Consider the following 21,109-nt stretch of genomic DNA (forward strand, 5'->3'; position numbering starts at 1 on the left):
TTATGGAGTATAAGAAATGCAAGAGAACACTTAAGAAAGAAATCAGGAGGCTAAAAGAAGGCATGAGGTTGCCTTAGCAGACAAAGTAAAGGAGAATCCTAAGGGATCCTGCAGATAAGTTAAGATCAAAAGGATTGCACGAGACAAAATTGTTCGCCTGGAATACAAGAACGGTAATATATGCATAGTCAGGAGATGGACACAGAGTGTATAAAAGTGAGGCAAAGCAGCAATGAAGTCATGGACCCTATACAGATTACAGAAGAGGAAGTGTTTGCTGTGTTGAGACAAGTTAGGGTGGATGAATCTCCAGGGCCTGTCAAGGTGTTCCCTCGGACCCTGTGGGAGGCAAGTGCAGAAATTGCAGGGGCTCCAGCAGCGATATTTAAATCATCTTTAGCAATAGGTGAGGTATCAGAGGATTGGAGGATAGCTAATGTTATTCCACTGTTTAAGGTAGACCCTAAAGAAAAACCAGGAAAATATAGGCCAATGAGCCTGACATTAATAGTGGGATAGTTTATTGGAAGGTATTTGAAGGGACCGGATATATGAGTATTTGGATAGACATGGACTGATTAGGAACATGAGGGGAAACTTCTTCAATCAGTGGATGGTGAGAGTATGGAACAAATTGCCAGCGGAAGTTTGTGCACGCAAACTCAATTTCAATTTTTAAGAGAAGTTTGGATAGATACATAGATTGCATGGATATGGAGAGATATTTTTGGGGAGCAGGTTGATGGGACAAGGCAGCTTAAATGATTCAGCATGGACTAGATGGGCCGAAGGGTCTGTTTCTCTGCTGTACCTTTCTATGACTCTATGACTTTATATCTGAATCATCCGTATCAATGACTCTATGACTTTATATCTGAATCATCCGTATCACTGGCAAAGACTGAAGCCATTGTCTTTTGTTTCCATAGCGAACTGTATTCTATAGCCATAAACCTGTTTTGGAAATTGTTTGAGAATCTGTGACATTGGCATGATATTTCACCCGAGCACAGACCTCAGACCACGTCACCACACTATCAGTAAGACCATCTCTGCAATGTGGCCTGACTCCACCCCTTCCTTTCATTTACTGAACTTTTTCGGTGTTCTTGTAGATGACTATTCCAAGGCATCTTGGCCAGTTTTCCACCCTCCATAAAGTAAAGCTTATCCAGAACTTCATTGCTTATATCCTAACTCTCAACAGGTTCTGGCAATTAACTGAACTCCATCAACAGTAGCTGACCAGCTCTGTAAATAGTGTGGTAAAATTATAACTCCTGTTTTGCCATGTGTAAGCAGCTGCTGCAACCGTGTGTTCCAAACTGATGGATCTGTTTTGTTAGATTACCTCTAACTGTAGAATGACTGTTGTAAAATGGAGAAAGCTCTGTTTGCCAGCTTTAAAGATTTTTTTTAAAACGCTACACTTACTGTAGTGAAATTTGCTTATTTCCCAAGGATGTGGCATGATTTGGGAAACAAGGGCATGCATTATGAAAGAGATTGTCCTGAAGATAATGCTTTTCAATGCATTGATCAAACTGAATAGACTCCGAGAAGCTATTAACAATGGATCTAAGGGGTGACAAATTAAATCAGTTTTAAACATTTTTCTGAATGTCCCAATTGAACTTCCCTCAGCCCCTGGAAACCTCACTAATAAATACTGAGGACACAATAAATGTCAAAGCCCTCCTTGTCATTCATGGGCTGTGTGGTCTGAGGAAAAGGATAATGCTTGATTTAAGCTCTGGCAGGTTTTTCATTAGGATTCCCACATAGCCCTAATAAAGGGACCACTTTATGCTTTACAACTCTATGCCCCATAGAATACCAGTAACAATAGGTTGCTTCTATTGTCAAAGAAAACCATTTCTACTTCTAGCAATTGCAATAAATTGAGGAATTTTATGGCAATTCCACTGGATATTTACATCCACTTCTTACAAACAGGTCACTTCCTTTATTTTCATTTTTACATCTGCTCTCACATTAATGTTAATCCATCATGTCTGATCATCTTATGATGGTCAGTCAGCAATGTAACATTCACAAAGGTAGAATATCACTGTAGGATATAAATACTCAGTTTTATGCCTTAGAATTGACTGTATTTCTATTCTATTCTAAAAATGGACCAGAGAAAATGCTTGTATGACAATAAAATGCAGCATTTTATTTTAGAAGAAATAACACCCTGCTTAGAATCAATAAATAATATATAAGCCACATAGACAGCCACATAAATAATACCTTTTTCACTTTTTGTTAATGATGATAGGTGAATGAAGCAGATTGAATGTACGTGAATAATGTTAATTATTTTATACCAATAATTCAATTGTGTTTTCTGTTGCTCCAAGTTAATCTGGTGGATTTCTGTGGACAGACCATCAGGGCTGATGGGATCATTGTCAACTCACACCAAGAAGCTCAGAAGTACTATTTTGTCACAGTCGGGACTGATTGTAGATTTACGATGCAAGCCGTTTCGCCAAAGGACAAAGTTCATTTCCAGTTTAGATACTTTTTGGTATATAGCCTGCTGAGAGAGTCTTCTATCCTTCAGCCCCTGACCTTGCCTCCTCACCTGCAGCGCAATGCAACAGGACCTCTATCCCTTCTAAACACCAGTAGGTCTGGGAGAAGAGTTACCTTGCCACTCAGAGGAGAGATCACTGACACATGCAATGCTGGATCATACGTGCAATTTTATGATGGTAAGGATAGAACTTCTTCACCAATTGGCTCTCTTTTATGTGGAAAGAACATCCCCAAGCCAATTTTATCAACTGGCAACTACCTAACTCTGAGACTGGTCACCAGAGGTCAACAGCCCAGGGTGGACTTTATTGGACATTTCACATCTTACAGGCCTGGTGAGAACTTCTCAGCTAACTTTTTTGTTAATATTGTCACCAGTATATTTTTTTTCTCTTTGGGTACTGTCACTATTCAATGAGGTTTACAGGAATAATTATTTCCTGCTTATCATTGCTGCCTGCCGCACCTCCAACAGTGCTCTTCGGTCAGCTGCGGAGTCATCAGTCAGGGACCACTGCTCACTGATGTTTCAAAATTTAAGAAATTATCTTGGTGTTTGTTCGTGATATATAGGCATTGCTGATAAGTCCAGATTTACTGCCCGGTCTACTTGGATGTAATAATAGAAGGAGGAATGATTTGGTTCTTGAGGTTACAGATTGTGGTCAAATACATGTCTTCTCTGATGATGGCCAACACAATTGCATGAATGCTCCTCCAGCCTGCGCTGTAAAATCAGCACTTCACTCCCTTTAATATTGCCAGGAACAGGGAGTTCTGCATAAGAACTGCATAAGGTTGTGAGGTCATGATCTTGCCTAGTTTTCCTGTGTTGGGAGGGTGACAGGTTTGTAAATTATAATGTGCACAGATAAGGTGAATAGTCACAGTTTTTTCCCCAGCTTAGGAGAATCTGAAACTAAAGAGCATAGATTTAGGACAAGAGCAGAAAGATTTAAAAGGAACCTGAGCTTTTTCACTCAGAGGGTGGTGAGTAAATGGAACAAGCTGCCTGAGGAAAAAGTAGAGGCTACTTAAATTGTAACATTTAAATAGGATAAGAAATGCTTAGTCCCTGAGGAAAAGTGAGATGCATCAAACGTATAGTGCAGAAGGTGAAATTATCAGAACAGATTTGCTGGAGACAAAGAAGTTTGGAGAATGGTTCAGATTTCTTCAGGTTGTGGTAGTCTGTGTCTTGTGGTGGATATTGATTGGAAACCTACGTCCGGAAATGAGATGGAGAAATTGAGGATGAAGGAGGCTATTTGGCCTGCAGAATCTGTACCAACTCTATGGCATAGCAATCCAGCTAGTCCACCAGAGAGAGAGAGAGAGAGAGAGAGAGAGAGAGAAAGAGAGAGAGAAAGAAAGAAATCATACAAACAGTAAAAGCATACAGCATTCAGAACAGAAGTGAGTGGATAGACACGAAGCCTGGAGCAGCTGGAGCAGACCGATTGACCTCAGGCTCAGTGCAGCGAAGAGCAGAGCAGTGAGCAGAACTGGCCCAGCCCTCACCTCCAGTCCCAACACCCTGCTTTTTCAATCCATCCGGCCTGGCCTTTAAATCATCCAAAAGCTCAATAAGGCTGAACTATTAACCTGTGGAGTGCTCTGCAGACGCTAACTATATATAAAGCAAAATTTCAAAGAAAACTATTGTCTTCTCTGTAACATTCTCTGATGTCTCTTTGGTACATTATTTAGTGTTTTGAGCACAATTACACAGAAACAGAGAAAAGTACAGCAAAGGAACAAGCTCTTCTACCCACTGAGTTTGTTTAAAATAATTAAACTAATTCCATCTCCATTCAAGTAGAAGGAAGGATAGGATTTAATTATTCCCATAAGTGTTTACTGGATGGATGTGCATGGGATGGTTCAAACTGGATAATTCAAGTGTATTCAAAATAAGCAAACAAATTGTAGAAATACTCAACAGGCCAGGCTGCATCTGTAGGAAGAAAAACGGTTCAGATCAAAGACTCTTCATTGGAAGGTCTTTGACCTGAAATGTTAGTTCCGTTTCTCTTCCCACAGATTTGGTCTGACCTGCTAAGTAATTCTGGAATTTTCTGTTTTTATCTGTTTTCTGTTTTGATTTTAACTTCTTTATTCACTTGCTTATAAGACTTGCCTGATCAGTACTGACTTCAGCTCCCAGCATTTCTAATGCATGATATTAGCTGCTTGTTAAGTATCCTCTTTGATGATGAATGATTGTGCAAAACAATTTAACAGAATAATTGAAGATTTTTTTGTTATACAAAATAAGGAGAGATAAGAATCAGAATGAGAATCAGTTTTATTATCACTGGCGTGTCGTTAAATTTGTTAACTTAGTAGTAGCAGTTCAATGCAATACATAATATAGAAGGAAAAAATAATAAATAAATAAGTAAATCAATTATAGTGTATGTATATTGAATAGATTAAAAATTGTGTAAAAACAGAAATAGTATATATTGAAAAAGGAGGTAGTGTTCACAGGTTCAATGTCCATTTAGGAATCAGATGGCAGAGGGGAAGAAGCTGTACCTGAATCGCTGAGTATGTGCCTTCAGGCTTCTGTACCTCCTATCTGATGGTAACAGTGAGAAAAGAGCATGCCCTGGGTGTTGGAGGTCCTTAATAATGGATACTGCCTTTCTGAGGCATCGCTTCTTGAAGATATCCTGGGTACTTTGTAGGCTAGTAGCCAAGATGAAGCCGACTAAATTTTCAACCCTCTGCGGCTTCTTTTGGTCCTGTGCAGTAGTTCTGCGCACCCCCCGCCCCCCCCCCCCATACCAGACAGTGATGCAGCCTGTCAGAATGCTCTTCATGGACCATCTATAGAAGTTTTGAGTGTTTTTGTTGATATATGAAATCTCTTCAAACTCCTAATGAAGTATAGCCGCTGTCTTGCCTCCTTTATAGCTGCATCAGAATGATGGGACCAGGTTAGATCCTCAGAGATCTTGACACCCAGGAACTTGAAACTGCTCACTCTCTCCACTTCCGATCCCGCTATGAGGATTGGTATGTGTTCCTTCGTCTTACCCTTCCTGAAGTCCACAATCAGCTCTTTCGCCTTACTAACATTGAGTGCAATGCTGTTGCTCTGACACTACTCCACTAGTTGCATATCTCACTCCTGTACACCCTCTCGTCACCACCTGAGATTCTACCAACAATGGTTGTATCATCAGCAAATTTGTAGATGTTATTTGAGCTATGCCTAGCCACACAGTCATGGGTGATGTATCAAGTAGAGCTGCAACTTCCAGGTTCAACTCACATTCAGTACTGACCTCTGTGTGGAGTTTGCACATTCTCATTGTGTTCACATTGGTTTCCCACTCATGTTCAGTCCCATTCCACATCCCATGGACAGGCAAAATAGGAAGGCAGTCGACTGACCACCGTAATTTGCACCCTGTGTAAGTTAACGATAAAATTGATGGAAATTAGTTAGAGAATGGGATTACACTGTAAATCAGCCAAATGTCCTCTTTCTGTGTTGTAATTAAGTTCAGAAATATTCCTACTTAACCCCGTTGTTGGAAATCTTCAGTTATTGGAATGATTTGATATTATTAAACTGGGACAGCAAGTTTGGTCCTCTGTGCATTTCACAACCAATTCATTATTTGGTCAAACTTCCATTTGAATACTTGAAATTGAAACTGTTTTTGTAAAGGTGCTGCTGAAGCTGACAGTTCCATGGGAAGATAGCTTGGAAGAGGCCTTTGAAAGGAAGCTCTCCAAGTACGCAGGACTGGTCAGCAACTGTCAGCAGGCTGGATGGAAAGCAAGCTGTCTCCCAGTGGAGGTTGGTTGTAGGGGATTCATAGCCCGATCTTTAGTTAGAGCCTTCAGCATTTTGGGCATCGAGGGAGTGAGGAAGAGGAGAGCCATCTGCAGTACCACCGATGCGGCAGAGAGGGCCTCAAGATGGTTGTGGCTCAAAAGAGGGGCGCCATGGAGTCAGAAGTAGCTAGCCATCTAGACACAAGCTAGGGCCTGATCAGCCCCGGCTGGGTCACCTGGAGGAGGTTGTATGATGTTGAAAGACCCGAAACACCCAATGATTCCAGGAACATCACTGAAGATGTGTCCAGAAGCATCAATACATGTATGTACACAGCAGTAAAGAGATTAAAGTAATTTGTGTATACAAGTTTGAATAACATGGACACAAGCTCTGGCCAATATGTAGACCCATAGATTGAGTTTTGAAGTATCTTTCCTAATTACAATCACCACCTCATAAAAAAAACTATCACTTTATCTTATGCATTATGTAAAACCACACATTTTCCCAGAAATCAGTCCAATGAAGTTTTGTTTTAGTCCATCCAAGGCATATTTTTCCTAACCATTCTATTTTTACTCAATAATTCTTTACTTGGAAGTGTAATAGGGGAAGGAAAAGATGGTGGCGCGACGCAGCTTGCATGGTCACTCCAGTGGTGATCTCTGTAATCTGTCAAATAGGGTGCCGTGCACAATTCTGATTTGATGGAGACAGATGTGAGAGAACGGAGGAACGTCTGGAGAAACTTATGAGATGCCTTTTTCGCTGCCGCTGTTACTGTGTGATCCTGAATCTCCGAAGGGGAAGGCCCTGAATTCTTGGCTTTGCTTGTTGCTCGGCGGCCGAGACGGGGTCAAAGCGCTCGGCTGAGATGGTGCTCGATGTCGAAGGGCTGATTGGAGGCTCAAAGTTTTCAGACGGACTCAGAGTCGGTTGGGGTCGGGGGCCTCCAATGCATCGACGGTTGTCGGTGCCTGGAGGTTTATGGCAGAGAGAGTTTCTACTTTCTGCTGCCTGCTATCGGGGACTATAGGGAGTCAATCGGAACTTTGAGACTTTTCTTTACCATCCCATCGTCTGTTCTTTATCAAATTATGGTACTGCTTTTCACTGGTGTAACTATATGTTATAATTATGTGGTCTTGTCAGTGTTAGTCTTTGGTTTGTCCTGTTTTTTTGTGATATCACTCTGGAGGAACATTGTATCATTTCTTAATGCATGTATGCATTTCTAAGTGACAATAAACGAGGACTGAGAGTCCTCAAAATCTAATATCTGAAACTTTCAAATACTTAATCACAGGTTTGAAATCTTCAGAGTGCAGTGGAGAGGCATATTTTCAATGCCAAAATGGAAACTGTATTCCGATGAGTCTGGTCTGTGATTCAGAAAGTATTGACAACTGTGGTGATGGCTGTGATGAGTCAGCATTTCTTCCAGACAAATGTAGAGGTAAGACCAACATATTTGGTTTGGCATAAGTTAATATTAGAACATCTGTCTGTCTACGTTTCAAATCCGATGCGGATGTTGTTGACCACGGTTTTCCATATAGATCTATCCTTCGTTTTTTGGATGACTTCCATTTCCTCGATGTGTAGCCACCTGGCTATGCTTTTGATGTACATAAGCCGAGGTCTTCCTCTAGGTTTACTCCGCTCAATCTTTCCAGAGAGTATGAGTTTTTCTAGTTCATCTTTCTGCATGATATGTCCTAGAAATCTGAGTTGTCTTTCTCTTATTGTTGGTATGAGTGATCGAACTGCTCGGGCTCTTCTGAGAACTTCTTCATTTGATGTATGTGTGGTCCATGATATTTTCAACATTCTCCTGTAGAACCATAATTCAGCTGCTTCTAGTCTCTTTTCCATTGCTGGAGAAATGGTCCAGCATTCACTTCCATAAGTCAGGATGGAATAAATGTAGCACTGCTGTATTCTGTTTTTAGTGTGCGTGCTCACCTTTCTGTCTGTTAATATGGGCTTCATTTTTTGGAAAGCTTCTTTCGCCATTGCTATTCTGTATTTGATATCTGTGTCGCACCTGCCATTACTTGTTATTAGGCTGCCAAGATATCTGAATTTGTTGACTTGTTTGATGTTTGTATTTCTGATCTTGATCACACATTGTGGGATGTTTGTCTTTCTGGAGATGACCATGCTTTCTGTCTTCTTGGTGTTGGTTGAGAGGCCTCTGTGATTACTTTCTGCTGCCACTATAGTGAGTAGTTCTTGAAGTTTTGTTTCTGAGTCAGCTATTAGTATGATGTCATCAGTATATCTGATGTTATTTATATTATGACCTCCAATTGTGAACCCTTTGATGTATTTGATACTTCTCAAGATATTTCACTATACAGGTTGAATAAGTCTGGCGAAAAGACACAACCTTGCCTGACTCCTCTCATGATATTCACACACTCACTCACTTCTCTTTCTATTCTGATAGTTGCTCTCTGGTCCCAGTATAAGTTTCTTAAGAAACGCATATCTTTCCCATCTATGTCAAGATCTTGAAGCATTTCCAGAAGATCTTGCTGTCTGACAGTGTCGAAAGCTTTTGTATAGTCAATGAAACATAGGTAGATGTTTTTTTGTACCTGGATGGCTCGTTCGCCGATCATCCGTAGCATGAAAATTGCATTTCTGGTTCCAGAGTTTTCCACAAAGCTGCATTGTTATTTACTGATTTCTGGTTTTATACAAGAAAATAATGCATATCTCTGTGCCAATACTGGATTAAACCTATAATATGGTTAGAAGCAGAAATAATTCTGAATGATCTTAATTTAACATGAAACAATTTATCTTTATTACCATTTTCAAAATAATTATTGCACCAGCTGAGGCAGTAGGTTAATCTCGATCTAGATTGCAATGATAAAGTTGTCTTCAGACTATTGGCTGTAAAGTCATCAATTAGTATAATCAACATCCAGCTTAGCACAAATCATCCTATATTATTTTTCTGTCCCTTAGTACCACTGGTATTCAAAGCTGTATCTAATTCAGTCCTGGTGTATTCAACTAAAGTGTTAATATCCCTCTGATGTAGAGACGGAACGGATTTGTAACTCTGAATGAAATATGTCTTCCTCATTCCAATTCTAAATGGTTAACTGCTGATATCGAGTTTGACCTTTCTCCCTGGCCAGACAAAGCATGCGTTCTAGCATTCACTATTTTAATCATTTCAATGGAATTCTTCAAGTCTCTAAAAAAACATAGGGCTTGGTGACTCAACTTTGTCTCACAGAACCACATATCTTTTCAGAAATCAGAAAGGTGAACCTTTGTCGTAGTCCATCCAATGCATGTAATTGCTTGCTGAGTAGCTATAAATTTTTTTTAGAGATGATTTGCTTAATAATTTGTCCAGTAACATATTTATAGAAAATACTTCATTTTGATTGTTAAATTATATTTTTTGTCTGGAAAGGCTTATTAATTTTTAATTGCATTTGCTTTCATTACAATTTTTAAAAAATAATTTCAACCTAATCTGCTTTATGCATAATGGATTGAGCAGATGGCAGCCATGTTGAAAAAGCTAGTGGCAGCACATTTGTCTCTGGGGCAGAAAGTTGTGAATTTAAGCCCGACTCCACAGACTTAAGAACCTGGTCTGGATTGTTTCAATTATATACTGAAGGACGGCTCCAATAATGAAGGTATTGCTGCGAACACGAGGAAATCTGCAGATGCTGGAGATTCAAGCAATGCACACAAAATGCTGGTGGAACGCAGCAGGCCAGGCAGCATCCATAGGAAGAAGCACAGTTGATGTCTCAGGCCCGAAACCCTTCGTCAAGACTAACTAAAAGAAGAGATAGTAAGAGACTTGAAAGTGGGAGGGGGAGGGGGAGATCCAAAATAATAAGAGAAGACAGGAGGGGGAGGGATAGAGCCAAGAGCTGGAAAGTTGATCAACAAAAGGGATACAACGCTGGAGAAGGGAGAGGACCATGGGACGGGAGGCCTAGGGAGAAAGAAAGGGGGAGGGGAGCACCAGAGGAAGATGGAGAGCAAGCAGGGGGTTATTGTGAGAGGGACAGAAAGAGAAAGAAGAGAGAGAGAGAGAGAGGAAAAAAAAGCGGAAATAAATAAATAAACAAACAAACAAGGGATGGGGTGAGAACAGGAGGTGGGGCATTAACAGAAATTAGAGAAGTCAATGTTCATGCCATCTGGTTGGAGGCTACCCAGACGGAATATAAGGTGTTGTTCCTCCAACCTGAGTGTGGCTTCATCTTGACAGTAGAGGAGGCCATGGATAGAAATATCAGAATGGGAATGGGACATGGAATTAAAATGTGTGGCCATTGGGAGATTTTGCTTTCTCAGGCGTCCTGGAATGAGAAGACTATAACTATAAGCCTACTGACTCTCACAGCTACCTGGTCTATTCCTCTTCCCATCCTGTCTCCTGCAAAAATGCCATCCCCTTCTCGCAATTCCTCCGTCTCTGCTGCATCTGCTCTCAGGATGAGACCTTTCCTTCCAGGACAAAGGAGATGTCTTCCTTTTTTTAAAGAAAGGGGCTTCCCTTCCTCCACCATCAACTCTGCTCTCAAACACACCTCTCCCATTTCTCGCACATCTGCTCTCACCCCATCCCCCCACCACCCCACTAGGGATAGGGTTCCCCTTGTCCTCACCTACCATCCCACCAGCCTCCGGGTCCAACATATTATTCTCCGTAACTTCCGCCACCTCCAACAGGATCCCACCACTAAGCACATCTTTCCCTCCCCCTCCCTTTCTGCTTTCCGCAGGGATCGCTCCCTGCGTGACTCCCTTGTCCATTCGTCCCACCCATCCCTTCCCACCGATCTCCCTCCTGGCACTTATCCTTGTAAGCGGAACAAGTGCTACACATGCCCTTACACTTTCTCCCTTACCACCATTCAGGGCCCCAGACAGTCCTTCCAGGTGAGGCGACACTTCACCTGTGAGTCGGCTGGGGTGATATACTGCGTCCAGTGCTCCTGGTGTGGCCTTCTATATATTGGCAAGACCCGACGCAGACTGGGAAACCAGTTTGCTGAACAACTACACTCTGTCCGCCAGAGAAAGCAGGATCTCCCAGTGGCCACACATTTTAATTCCACATCCCATTCCCATTCTGACATGTCTATCCACGGCCTCCTCTACTGTCAAGATGAAGCCACACTCAGGTTGGAGGAACAACACCTTATATTCCGTCTGGGTAGCCTCCAACTTGATGGCATGAACATTGACTTCTCTAAATTCTGTTAATGCCCCACCTTCCGTTCTCACCCCATCCCTTATTTATTTATTTTCCCCTTTATTTTCTCTCTCTCTCTGTCACAATTACTCCTTGCCTGCTCTCCAATCTTCCTCTGGGCTCCCCTCCCCCTTTCTTTCTCCCTAGGCCTCCCGTCCCATGATCCTCTCCCTTCTCCAGCCTTGTATCCCTTTTGCCAATCAACTTTCCAGCTCTCGGCTCCATCCCTCCCCCTCCTGTCTTCTCCTATCATTTCAGAACTCCCCCTCCACCTTCCACTCCCACTTTCAAATCTCTTACTATCTCTTCTTTCAGTTAGTCCTGACGAAGGGTCTCGGGCCTGAAACTTCGACTGTGCTTCTTCCTATGGATGCTGACTGGCCTGCTGCGTTCCACCAGCATTTTGTGTGTGTGTTGCCTGAAGGTATTGCCTTTTGATTGAGATGTTAAGCTGAGGTCCTTTCTGGTCTATTAAGGTCAAGATAAAAACATGAGTTGTCTTTAGTTTCCTGGTCACATTTATCCCATAAACAATCCCAGGTAAAAAGAGCGGCTTGCAAAATTTAAGTTGCAAACAAGGAGGGCACGTTCACATTGCTGTATGCAGATGAATAGTTGCTACTTTTTCACAAGGATTACATTTGAATAGTATTTCAAGGCTATAAACAACTTGGGATGACTCTGAAGTCAGGAAAATAATTAATGAAGTACCAAGTTCTTACTTCCTTCTATGGCGTTCTGTTTATGATATCTGAGAAGAGCCATGGATAGAGATTAACAAGGAATTTCACATAAAGTCATAAAAATCCCATCTGATCCTCATTTTCTAGCAAAAGGTTAATCTCTCCCCAGTAACTGATTTTTTTTCAGTAACTATGTATTCACTTGGTAATATTATCAAATGAAATGAGAAATACCTATACAGTATTATCTATAAGCCTCAGATCAAGAGTACGATGGAGCACTCATTTGCTGAATAATTTTTTATTCTTTAACTACTATAACAACATCTCTCAGGAATTTTGGACCTTTCATAATAGAGCAGTTTATCTGATATGAACTTCTGCTTTGAAAACAATATCAATTTCCTTCACCATGGCCAGATCTGTCTGGATTTCTGCTTTGGAGATCTTATGTCCAGTAAGATGTTGGAGCATTTGGATTCAGCGGCCTCATGGGGGCTAACCAAAGGCTTTTTATTTCTTTGTTAAATGTCTTTTTTATGATAGCAAGACAATGCTAGACTCTAAGAACTTCGCGTACTGCAGGTCTACCCCATCAGTGAGCTGTTCGTTGGTGGAAGTGCTGGACTGGGAACAAACCATGTTGTTGCCTGCGACAGGAAAACATCAAAAGCATTGGAGTTGTTGCGCAAAGGCAGTGTGCGGTGTAACCATGGGGGATTGTCTTGGATGTTTCTCTTGCAATCATGAGACCCTGTCAGACATTGATAATGTAAGATGCTGCAGGACTGTTTCCCTTGTTTAGTTGCCTCAGTTGCAGCAAAGACTAGGCCTCAAGCCACGAGCTTGCCTGCTGCTGCAGTCTAGGAGAAGAGATGTTGGAGGCGGTGTAGCATGGCATTGATGCTCTGTTAGGGAACTGGCCATGCCTCTTAGTGCTGCCCTCTGGTGTTTGATAGGTGATATGACATGCTGATTTGTGTGCATTTGCACACTGCCGAGAACTGTACCATCAATTTTTGGGACATGTCACTCAGGGACTTGGGCTACATGTATGTTTTGCTGCGTGACTATGATTTTTGCTATTTTGAATGTACTCTGTATGTTTTGCACCTTGGCTTCAGAGGAGTGCTATCTTTTTTGCTGTATTCATGCATTGTTGAATGAAAGTTAAACTTGAATTTAAATTTGATTTGATTTGACTATCCCAAGATCCATTGGAATAAAAACAGAAAGGACTAAAAATACTCAGTAGTTCAGGTAACGTCCTTAGGACATGAAACAGTGGGCGTTTTCCTCAGAATATCAAGACCTGCTGCGCTCATCCCCTCTGATAATGCTGTGCACTGTGCCAGGATCATCTGAAGGAGAGCTTCCAGGTGAGGCAACAATTCACTTGCAGCTCCTACAACCTTATCTACTGCATTCCACTTCTGCAAATTAGATGACCGCTTTTACTTTCCTTTCCCATAACTCCCCTCCAAACCCCATCACCCATTTTCATCCACTTCCATTTCCCATCCACACAACTTACCTTCCAGATCCTATTTGACACCTGGTTTCACCTGCCCTTCTTCGCTCCCTTAATGGTTCCATTATCAACTTCCTTACTGATCAGATTCCAGCAATGGTAACCATTATGTTCCAACTTATCTCCCTCCATCAGATATCTCTACCTTCACTCTCACCTCTCCTCACCTGGCTTCATCTACTCTTAAGTTTTTTTGTCTGGATCCACTTATCACTCACCTGCCTCTGCCTGGTTCCTTCTGACCAGGTTCCTCCTCAGTCGGTTTATCAAACCTCCACTTCTCCTCTTTGTTAGGGCATATTCTGGATTTAGGGTATATAGCAAATACTAAGTTCAACAGCAGCCATGCAGTTTGAATTTAAAATGCAGCTCAGAACAATGGGTTTCCTGGAGCTGCAAGTTGGGGTCAATTGCAAACAAGGAAAAACTCCTCTTAGATCTTAGATGCCTGCACAGAGTCGGTGGGGATTAACATTCATTTTTGGGTGTCTGAAATGTAGGTGCGAAGAGGATGGTGCTTGAAAACTATATGTAATTCAAAGGAAGCATTGTAGATACATTGTAAATATAGAATTGTTCTGCTGTTACGTTTGATCCTTAGCATAAAAAAAGTCATGTAGTATTGAGTCAAACAGGCCTCTTCTTCTAAGAGGGTCTCGAATATGATGCCTGTATACTCGATTTGCTAGAATAAAGGCTTCTATATCCACTAGCTTCAGTGTCTCTCTGGTGACATTGTTTACAGTTACATCATCTGGGGGCTCAACCAGGATATGTTTGTATCCCATCGTGTGGCCAGTGATCTCAGCAGTCTGAGTGAGTGAGTATTTTCTTACTGAGTGGGTGTGGGTGAGCACCCACACACGTTTCTGTTCAGGTCGGTGACCATGGGATCACAAAGTATCACACACATAGTGGACAGCTGAACTGGTGGATATAAAAGTCGTGTGGTATGTGTGCTTATGTCAAAGGCTAGACATTTTTGTGCTAATTTGGCGAGACAGGGCCACCTGTTGCGAAGGGTGGTTACTGACCATTTGGGACACAAGCGGGACGTGTGTATGCTCGTTCGGGGAACCGTGTAATAGCAGACGCATTTGTGAGTGTGATTGTGTGTTTTACAAATAAATCTGTAATCTTGATGTAACAGTATTAAATGCAAAGGATACAACAGCATTCTGAGTTCAGACACAAATAAGTGGCAGATTGCAGAGTATGTACTCTGTGGTTTTAAGTAAGTACTGTTCAATTTTTATCCATCATTTATATTTTGCACAGTGTGGGAATTACTGTGCAGATACTTGAGGGGAATTACTGTGAAGATATTTGAGGGAGAGGCTGTACCCTGATGTATCTGTCAGAATGGCACCGACTGAAGTCAGATAATGTTAGATCAAGAATCCTGATGACCCAAGCCAGTCTTTGACTTTGATTACAACCATCCATAAGCCCTTCACTCCTGGGGAGAAGCAGAGCATTTTATCAGAGTTGCCCTCACTTAAGGTCACCAGTGGGAATACAGAATTCTGTTGCAAGCTCAAGGAAATGATTGAAATTGACCAGATGCACCCTAAAGATATACATGTGTTGGTAAAAACAAAGTACCTGAGGAATATGTGGGACAGTATGACCCAGAGGGTGCAAGATGGTACACGGACAACTACTGGGAACACCCCAGGTCCTTGAGTTTGAGGGAGTGCAGATTCCTGTAGATTTTTGGGTATGCCCTAACAATAGTCATAGTCATACTTTACTGATCCCGGGGGAAATTGGTTTTCGTTACAGTTGCACCATAAGTAATTAAATAGTATTAAAACCATAAATAGTTAAATAGTAATATGTAAATTATGCCAGGAAATAAGTCCAGGACCAGCCTATTGGCTCAGGGTGTCTGACCCTCCAAGGGAGGAGTTGTAAAGTTTGATGGCCACAGGCAGGAATGACCTCCCATGACGCTCAGTGTTGCATCTCGGTGGAATGAGCCTCTGGCTGAATGTACTTCTGTGCCCAACCAGTCCATTATGTAGTGGATGGGAGACATTGTCCAAGATGGCATGCAACTTGGACAGCATCCTCTTTTCAGACACCACCGTCAGAGTGTCCAGTTCCATCCCCACAACATCACTGGCCTTACGAATGAGTTTGTTGATTCTGTTGGTGTCTGCTACCCTCAGCCTGCTGCCCCAGCACACAACAGCAAACATGATAGCACTGGCCACCACAGACTCATAGAACATCCTCAGCATCATCCAGCAGATGTTAAAGGACCTCAGTCTCCTCAGGAAATAGAGACAAATAGAGACAATGAAGGTACTATCCTAGATATATATGCACTGAATAAGGCAGGTACTATTATAGGCTCAGGAAAAGGAGAAATAATATGGACAAGACAGGAAAAGCAAACGTGTGTGGTCCACAGTGAGACAACAGCGCCAAGCAGGGAAGGGAGACAGGGCAATGTGTGGGATGTTAACAATATATTCCTTTCCCACACTACATATGAAATCTCTCTTTGCTCTCCAAAATCTTTGAATAGATGTTTCTCCAGTATGTCCATCTTTCATATGGGCATCCATCCCTGTCAACATTACCAAGCAGCTCTAACCTTTGGATCTTCCTCCATGGTGAAACATCCTTCTTCATATCCTGTACCTTGCACCATCCTCTTCCAGCTACCACTCTGTTGTCCTGCTCAGTCAAAAGATGTACCTTGATATACCACCTTCAGAGACTAAAGCATTTTGCAGTCAGATGAATTACTTTCCAAGTAGTCACTTGCAATGTAGAAACTACTGTAAGAACTTAAGGAAATGTGAACTGGGCATTCAGACCCTCTGATCAGCTCTGCTATTCAACAGGATCATGGCCCATCTTTTTTTAAACACAGACAAAATACTGAGGAACTCAGTAGGTCAGGCAGCATCTATGGGAAAAAAAGTATAGTTGACGCTTCGGACCAAAACCTCGACTATACATTTTCCATAGATGCTGCTTTACCTGCTGAGTTCCTCCAGCATTTTGTGTGTGTTGCTCGGATTTCCAGCATCTGCAGAATTTTCTCTTGTTTGTGAATGTATCTCAAACACTGTTTTCCTATCCATCACCATAACCCTGATTGCTTTAATATCCAGAAATCTATTGGTTTCTATTGTAAATGCAATCAATAGCTGAGCTTTAGTGATCTACTGGAATGACAAAGATGCATCAATCTTCAAGTGAAGGAATTTCTCCTCATCCATACTCTAAGTCTTAGAATTCTACACAAGCACAAATGCCTACTCACATCTACCTTGTCAAGCCCTCTAGACATGTTACATATTTAACTCTAAACTCTAGAGGATAGAGCTCTAGCCTTTTCAGTCTCTATGACCATCATGGGAAACAATCTTGCAAATGTTTGCTGCTCTTTTTTAGATAAGGATACCAACACCATACTCATTACTTAAGGTGTCGCCCTGTGTATACAATCAGAATCAGGTTTATTATTACTGATATATGTCATGAAATTCGTTGTTGGCTGCAGGGGATTGTAGACTCAGTCAGTTTCATCACAGACATACCCACCTGCCATCTGGGATGTCTTTTAGTGGTGATGCCTCAAAAAGGTGTCATTCATCATTAAAGGCACTCACCATTAGAGACTTTGTGTTACTTCAGTTGGAGAGGAGGTAAAAGAGCAACACTCATATTTTAAGAACATCAAGAAGAAGGCAAGACAGCAGCTATATTTCACTAGGAGATTGTAGAGACTTGGTTTGTCAACTAAAACACTTCTATAAATGTACCATGGAGAACATTCTGACATGGGGGGGGGGGCGGGGGAGGCGGGAGTGCTACTGCACAGGACCAAAAAAAGCTACAGAAAGTTGTAAAATCAGTCAGCTTCATCTTGGGTACTAGCCTCCATAGTATCCAAACCATCTTCAAGGAGCAGTGCCTCAGAAAGGTGACGCCCTTTATTAAGGATCCCCATCATCCAGGATATGCCCTCTTCTCATTGTTACCATCAGGAAGGAGGTGCAGAAGCCTGAAGTCACACACTCCGTGATTCAGGAACAGCTTCTTCCCTTCTGTCATATGATTCCCAATGGACATTGAACCATAAAACTACCTCACTTTTTTCCCTTTTTTAAATATATTTATTTCTATTTTTGCACTATTTTAATCTATTTAATATACATGTGTATACTTACTGTGATTGATTTACTTTTTTTCTTTCTATATTATCATGTATTGTATTGAACTGCTGCTGCTGCTAAGTGAAACTTTATGACACATGTTGATGATAATAAACCTGATTTTGATTCTGAACAACTTCTTCTCCACCATCAGATTTATGAACAGTTCATGAATCCATGAACAGTTCCTTGCTATTTGTCTATTGCGCTATTTATTGAATTTTTAACTTACAGTAAATTTTGTCTTGCATTGTACTGCCCCAACCCTTTTATACAAGCTGTCCTGCAATAAGATTTGTGCAACTATGTTTGCACAAACAATGATATGATAACTAGACATCTTTTTTTTTTGCTTTCCTGGTGTTGCCAGACAAATAAATCTTAGCAAATATACAGGGATATTATCTCCCCTCTTTAAAATTCTGCCATGGGTTCCTTGACATTCCATGAGAAAGTAAACATTGGTTTATTGTCTATGTAAGCAGCAATAATTTGTGTGGTACTTTTCTATGGAAATATAACACATCTGTAACTAACTGCATCTTGCACTTCTAAAAGACTTCTGATTGCATAAGTTAACTTGCCCTTATTTCATCACCCATTATTATCTTCTTTTGTAGATGGTACCTCCATCTTGTCAGCTTTCAATGAAACCAGCACTAGCACCATGGAGCGCAGTTCTCCGTCACCTTCTATCAATCTCAGTACTTTATGCCAGACACCAAGAAGACATCATCATCTTCTGTCAAACAATATTCCTTATCTGGACTCTGCTGCAGGTGATTTTAACTTGATCATTTTCCCCTTAAAGAAGTTTCTTGTCTCTCATTGGTCTTAAGTTGCATGAACTCTAATCCTGTGAGCTGGGCTCCCAACTTCTACTCAACATTAACTGCTGAGCTGATGTCATAGATTTGAGAGGAAGATATTACATTAAAGGTGTTACTATTATGCTGACTGGCGCAATCCCTAGCCTTGCCGCTGTTGGATTGAAATTCTACTCCTTACAAGTTAAATAAATGGGCAGATGGAATATAATGTGGAGAACTGATCGGCCATCAACTTTGTGAGAAAATGGCAATGGGTGACATTCTGAAAGACGTCAGTGTTCAGATGAATTGGATGCACTAAGGTGCATGTTATACTTCGTTACAGGAGCATAGAGTAGTAATGCCTAACTCCATCACTACGAGGCCCTGACAAGATCGCATCTGGAATATTATGTACAGATCTGGTCTATGAAACTACTAACGGATCTACATAGATAGAGTGAATGCAGCAAAAGTTCTCCAAAGAGATTTGCCAGAAGGATGTTGTACGTCTTGTATGAGGTGATATTAAACTCTCCTGAGTTTAGAGGATTGAGATGTTGGGACATTATGTTTGCATTTGTGTTAGTTGTTGGTATACCCGTACTTGGGGTACTGTATAGATCTGGTCATCCTGTGATACAGAAGATGTGGTTAAATTGGAAAGAGTGTAGCAAAGTTTTATGAGGATGTTGCCAGAACTAGAGGGAGAGGTTAGCCAGACTAGGTCTTTATTCCTTGCAATGTCAAGAACGAGGAGTGAACTTATAGAAATATTTAGAATTTTGAGAGAAATAGATAAGGTCAATAAGCTGGTTGTGGTGTAGTGGCATCAGCACTGTACTCAGAGTCGAGTGGTCCTGGGTTCGAATCCGGCTGGCTCCTTGCATGCATTGAGCTAGCAACTTGGCCTCGTAAAATGACAAAATGTTAAGGTTGCCATCCAATGCACCACAAGGGGTGGAGAGGAATAATAACAAAATGAGGTGGATACTGACTGCCTTTTCCCCAGGGTATGAGAGTCCAAAACTAGGGGGCATAGGTTTAGCATCAGAGGCGAAACATTTAAAACAGACCAGAGGTAACTACATTACACAGAGGGTGGTAACTATATGGAATGAGCTGCCAGAGAAAATGGTTGAACAGTTGAATGGGTATATGGACGTGCAGGGCTGAGAACAAATATGGACTGAACACAAGGAATTAGGACTATGCGGGTGAGCAGCGTGGCCAGCATGGACTTGTTGGGCCAAAGGGATCGTATCTGACCTGTACTGCTCTATGACTCTATAAGTTGACTCAAGAATGAATTTCTTCCAGGTGTGTTGGTTGAATATTTCTTGAATATTGACTTGAATATTTGAATATTTCTCTCTTTTTTTCCAGACAACAAATCATACGTTTCGCTCCTCACTCTCTACATCATCCTGGGAGTCATTGCAGGGGTTGCGCTGCTGTTGTGGTGTTGCTGGTCACCAGGCTGGTTAGTTTGGAGGCTCAGTATCTGCAGATTTCTACCATGCTGTATCTGCGCTGCTTGCCAACTCTGCACGCGCAGCTGCTGTCGGATGGACAGGAGCCGACTGGCCAAGGTCACTCCACAGACTGCAGTCCCCATACCTGTGTGATATCTGTTGCCAAAATTCCTCCCCCTTCCCCCTAAATGTATGTCATTAATAGCCTGACCAGAATTTGGTACTGCTGCAGCCTGATATTGCTAAGTTCCCGGGGGTACAGTTTGATTGTAATAATTTAGCCTAATTTATCACTTAGAGTACAATTCACTATATTTGTTATATTAACTGATGGGATTCCCTGTTTTTCAGGAGAGAACTGCGTAGATAGTCTGATTACTGTCATGTGATCTAAGCTGTAAGAGACTGCAAACACGAAGTTAGACTCACATTTTGGACTCCAGTTTCTTGCTTTGAATTGAATTGAATTGACTTTATTTCTTACATCCTCCACATACATGAGGAGTAAAAATCTTCATGTTATGTCTCTGTCTCAATGAGCAATGTGCAGTTTATAGCAATTAGTAATAATTAGTATGTACACAGGACAGTCAATATAGCATAGAAATACAATTGTATCAGTGTGAATTAATCAGTATGACGGCCTGGTGGAAGAAGCTGTCCTGGAGCCTGTTGGTCCTGGCTTTAATGCTGTGGTACCATTTCCCAGATGGTAGCAGCTAGAACAGTTTGTGGTTGGGTTGACGCCGGTTCCCAATGATCCGTGAGCCCTTTTGACACTCCTTTCTCTGTAAACGTCCTAGATGGTGGGAAGTTCACACCCACAGATGCGTTGG

General features: G+C 41.6%; 1 protein-coding gene across 1 annotated transcript in view; it reads left to right on the forward strand.

The window, feature by feature from the left end:
* ldlrad2 (low density lipoprotein receptor class A domain containing 2) overlaps nucleotides 1-20,662 on the forward strand; it is a 50,543-nt gene extending 29,881 nt beyond the window's left edge. The window contains exons 4-8 of the mRNA XM_072245163.1: nucleotides 2,367-2,619; nucleotides 2,683-2,882; nucleotides 7,668-7,802; nucleotides 18,610-18,768; nucleotides 20,625-20,662. Coding sequence (XP_072101264.1) covers nucleotides 2,367-2,619; nucleotides 2,683-2,882; nucleotides 7,668-7,802; nucleotides 18,610-18,768; nucleotides 20,625-20,662 — 785 coding nt within the window. The remainder of the gene's footprint in view (nucleotides 1-2,366; nucleotides 2,620-2,682; nucleotides 2,883-7,667; nucleotides 7,803-18,609; nucleotides 18,769-20,624) is intronic.
* The last annotated feature ends 447 nt before the right edge of the window (nucleotides 20,663-21,109 follow it).

This window comes from Mobula birostris, chromosome 27 (assembly GCF_030028105.1).
Source record: "Mobula birostris isolate sMobBir1 chromosome 27, sMobBir1.hap1, whole genome shotgun sequence".
NCBI classification, from domain to species: Eukaryota; Metazoa; Chordata; class Chondrichthyes; order Myliobatiformes; family Myliobatidae; genus Mobula; species Mobula birostris.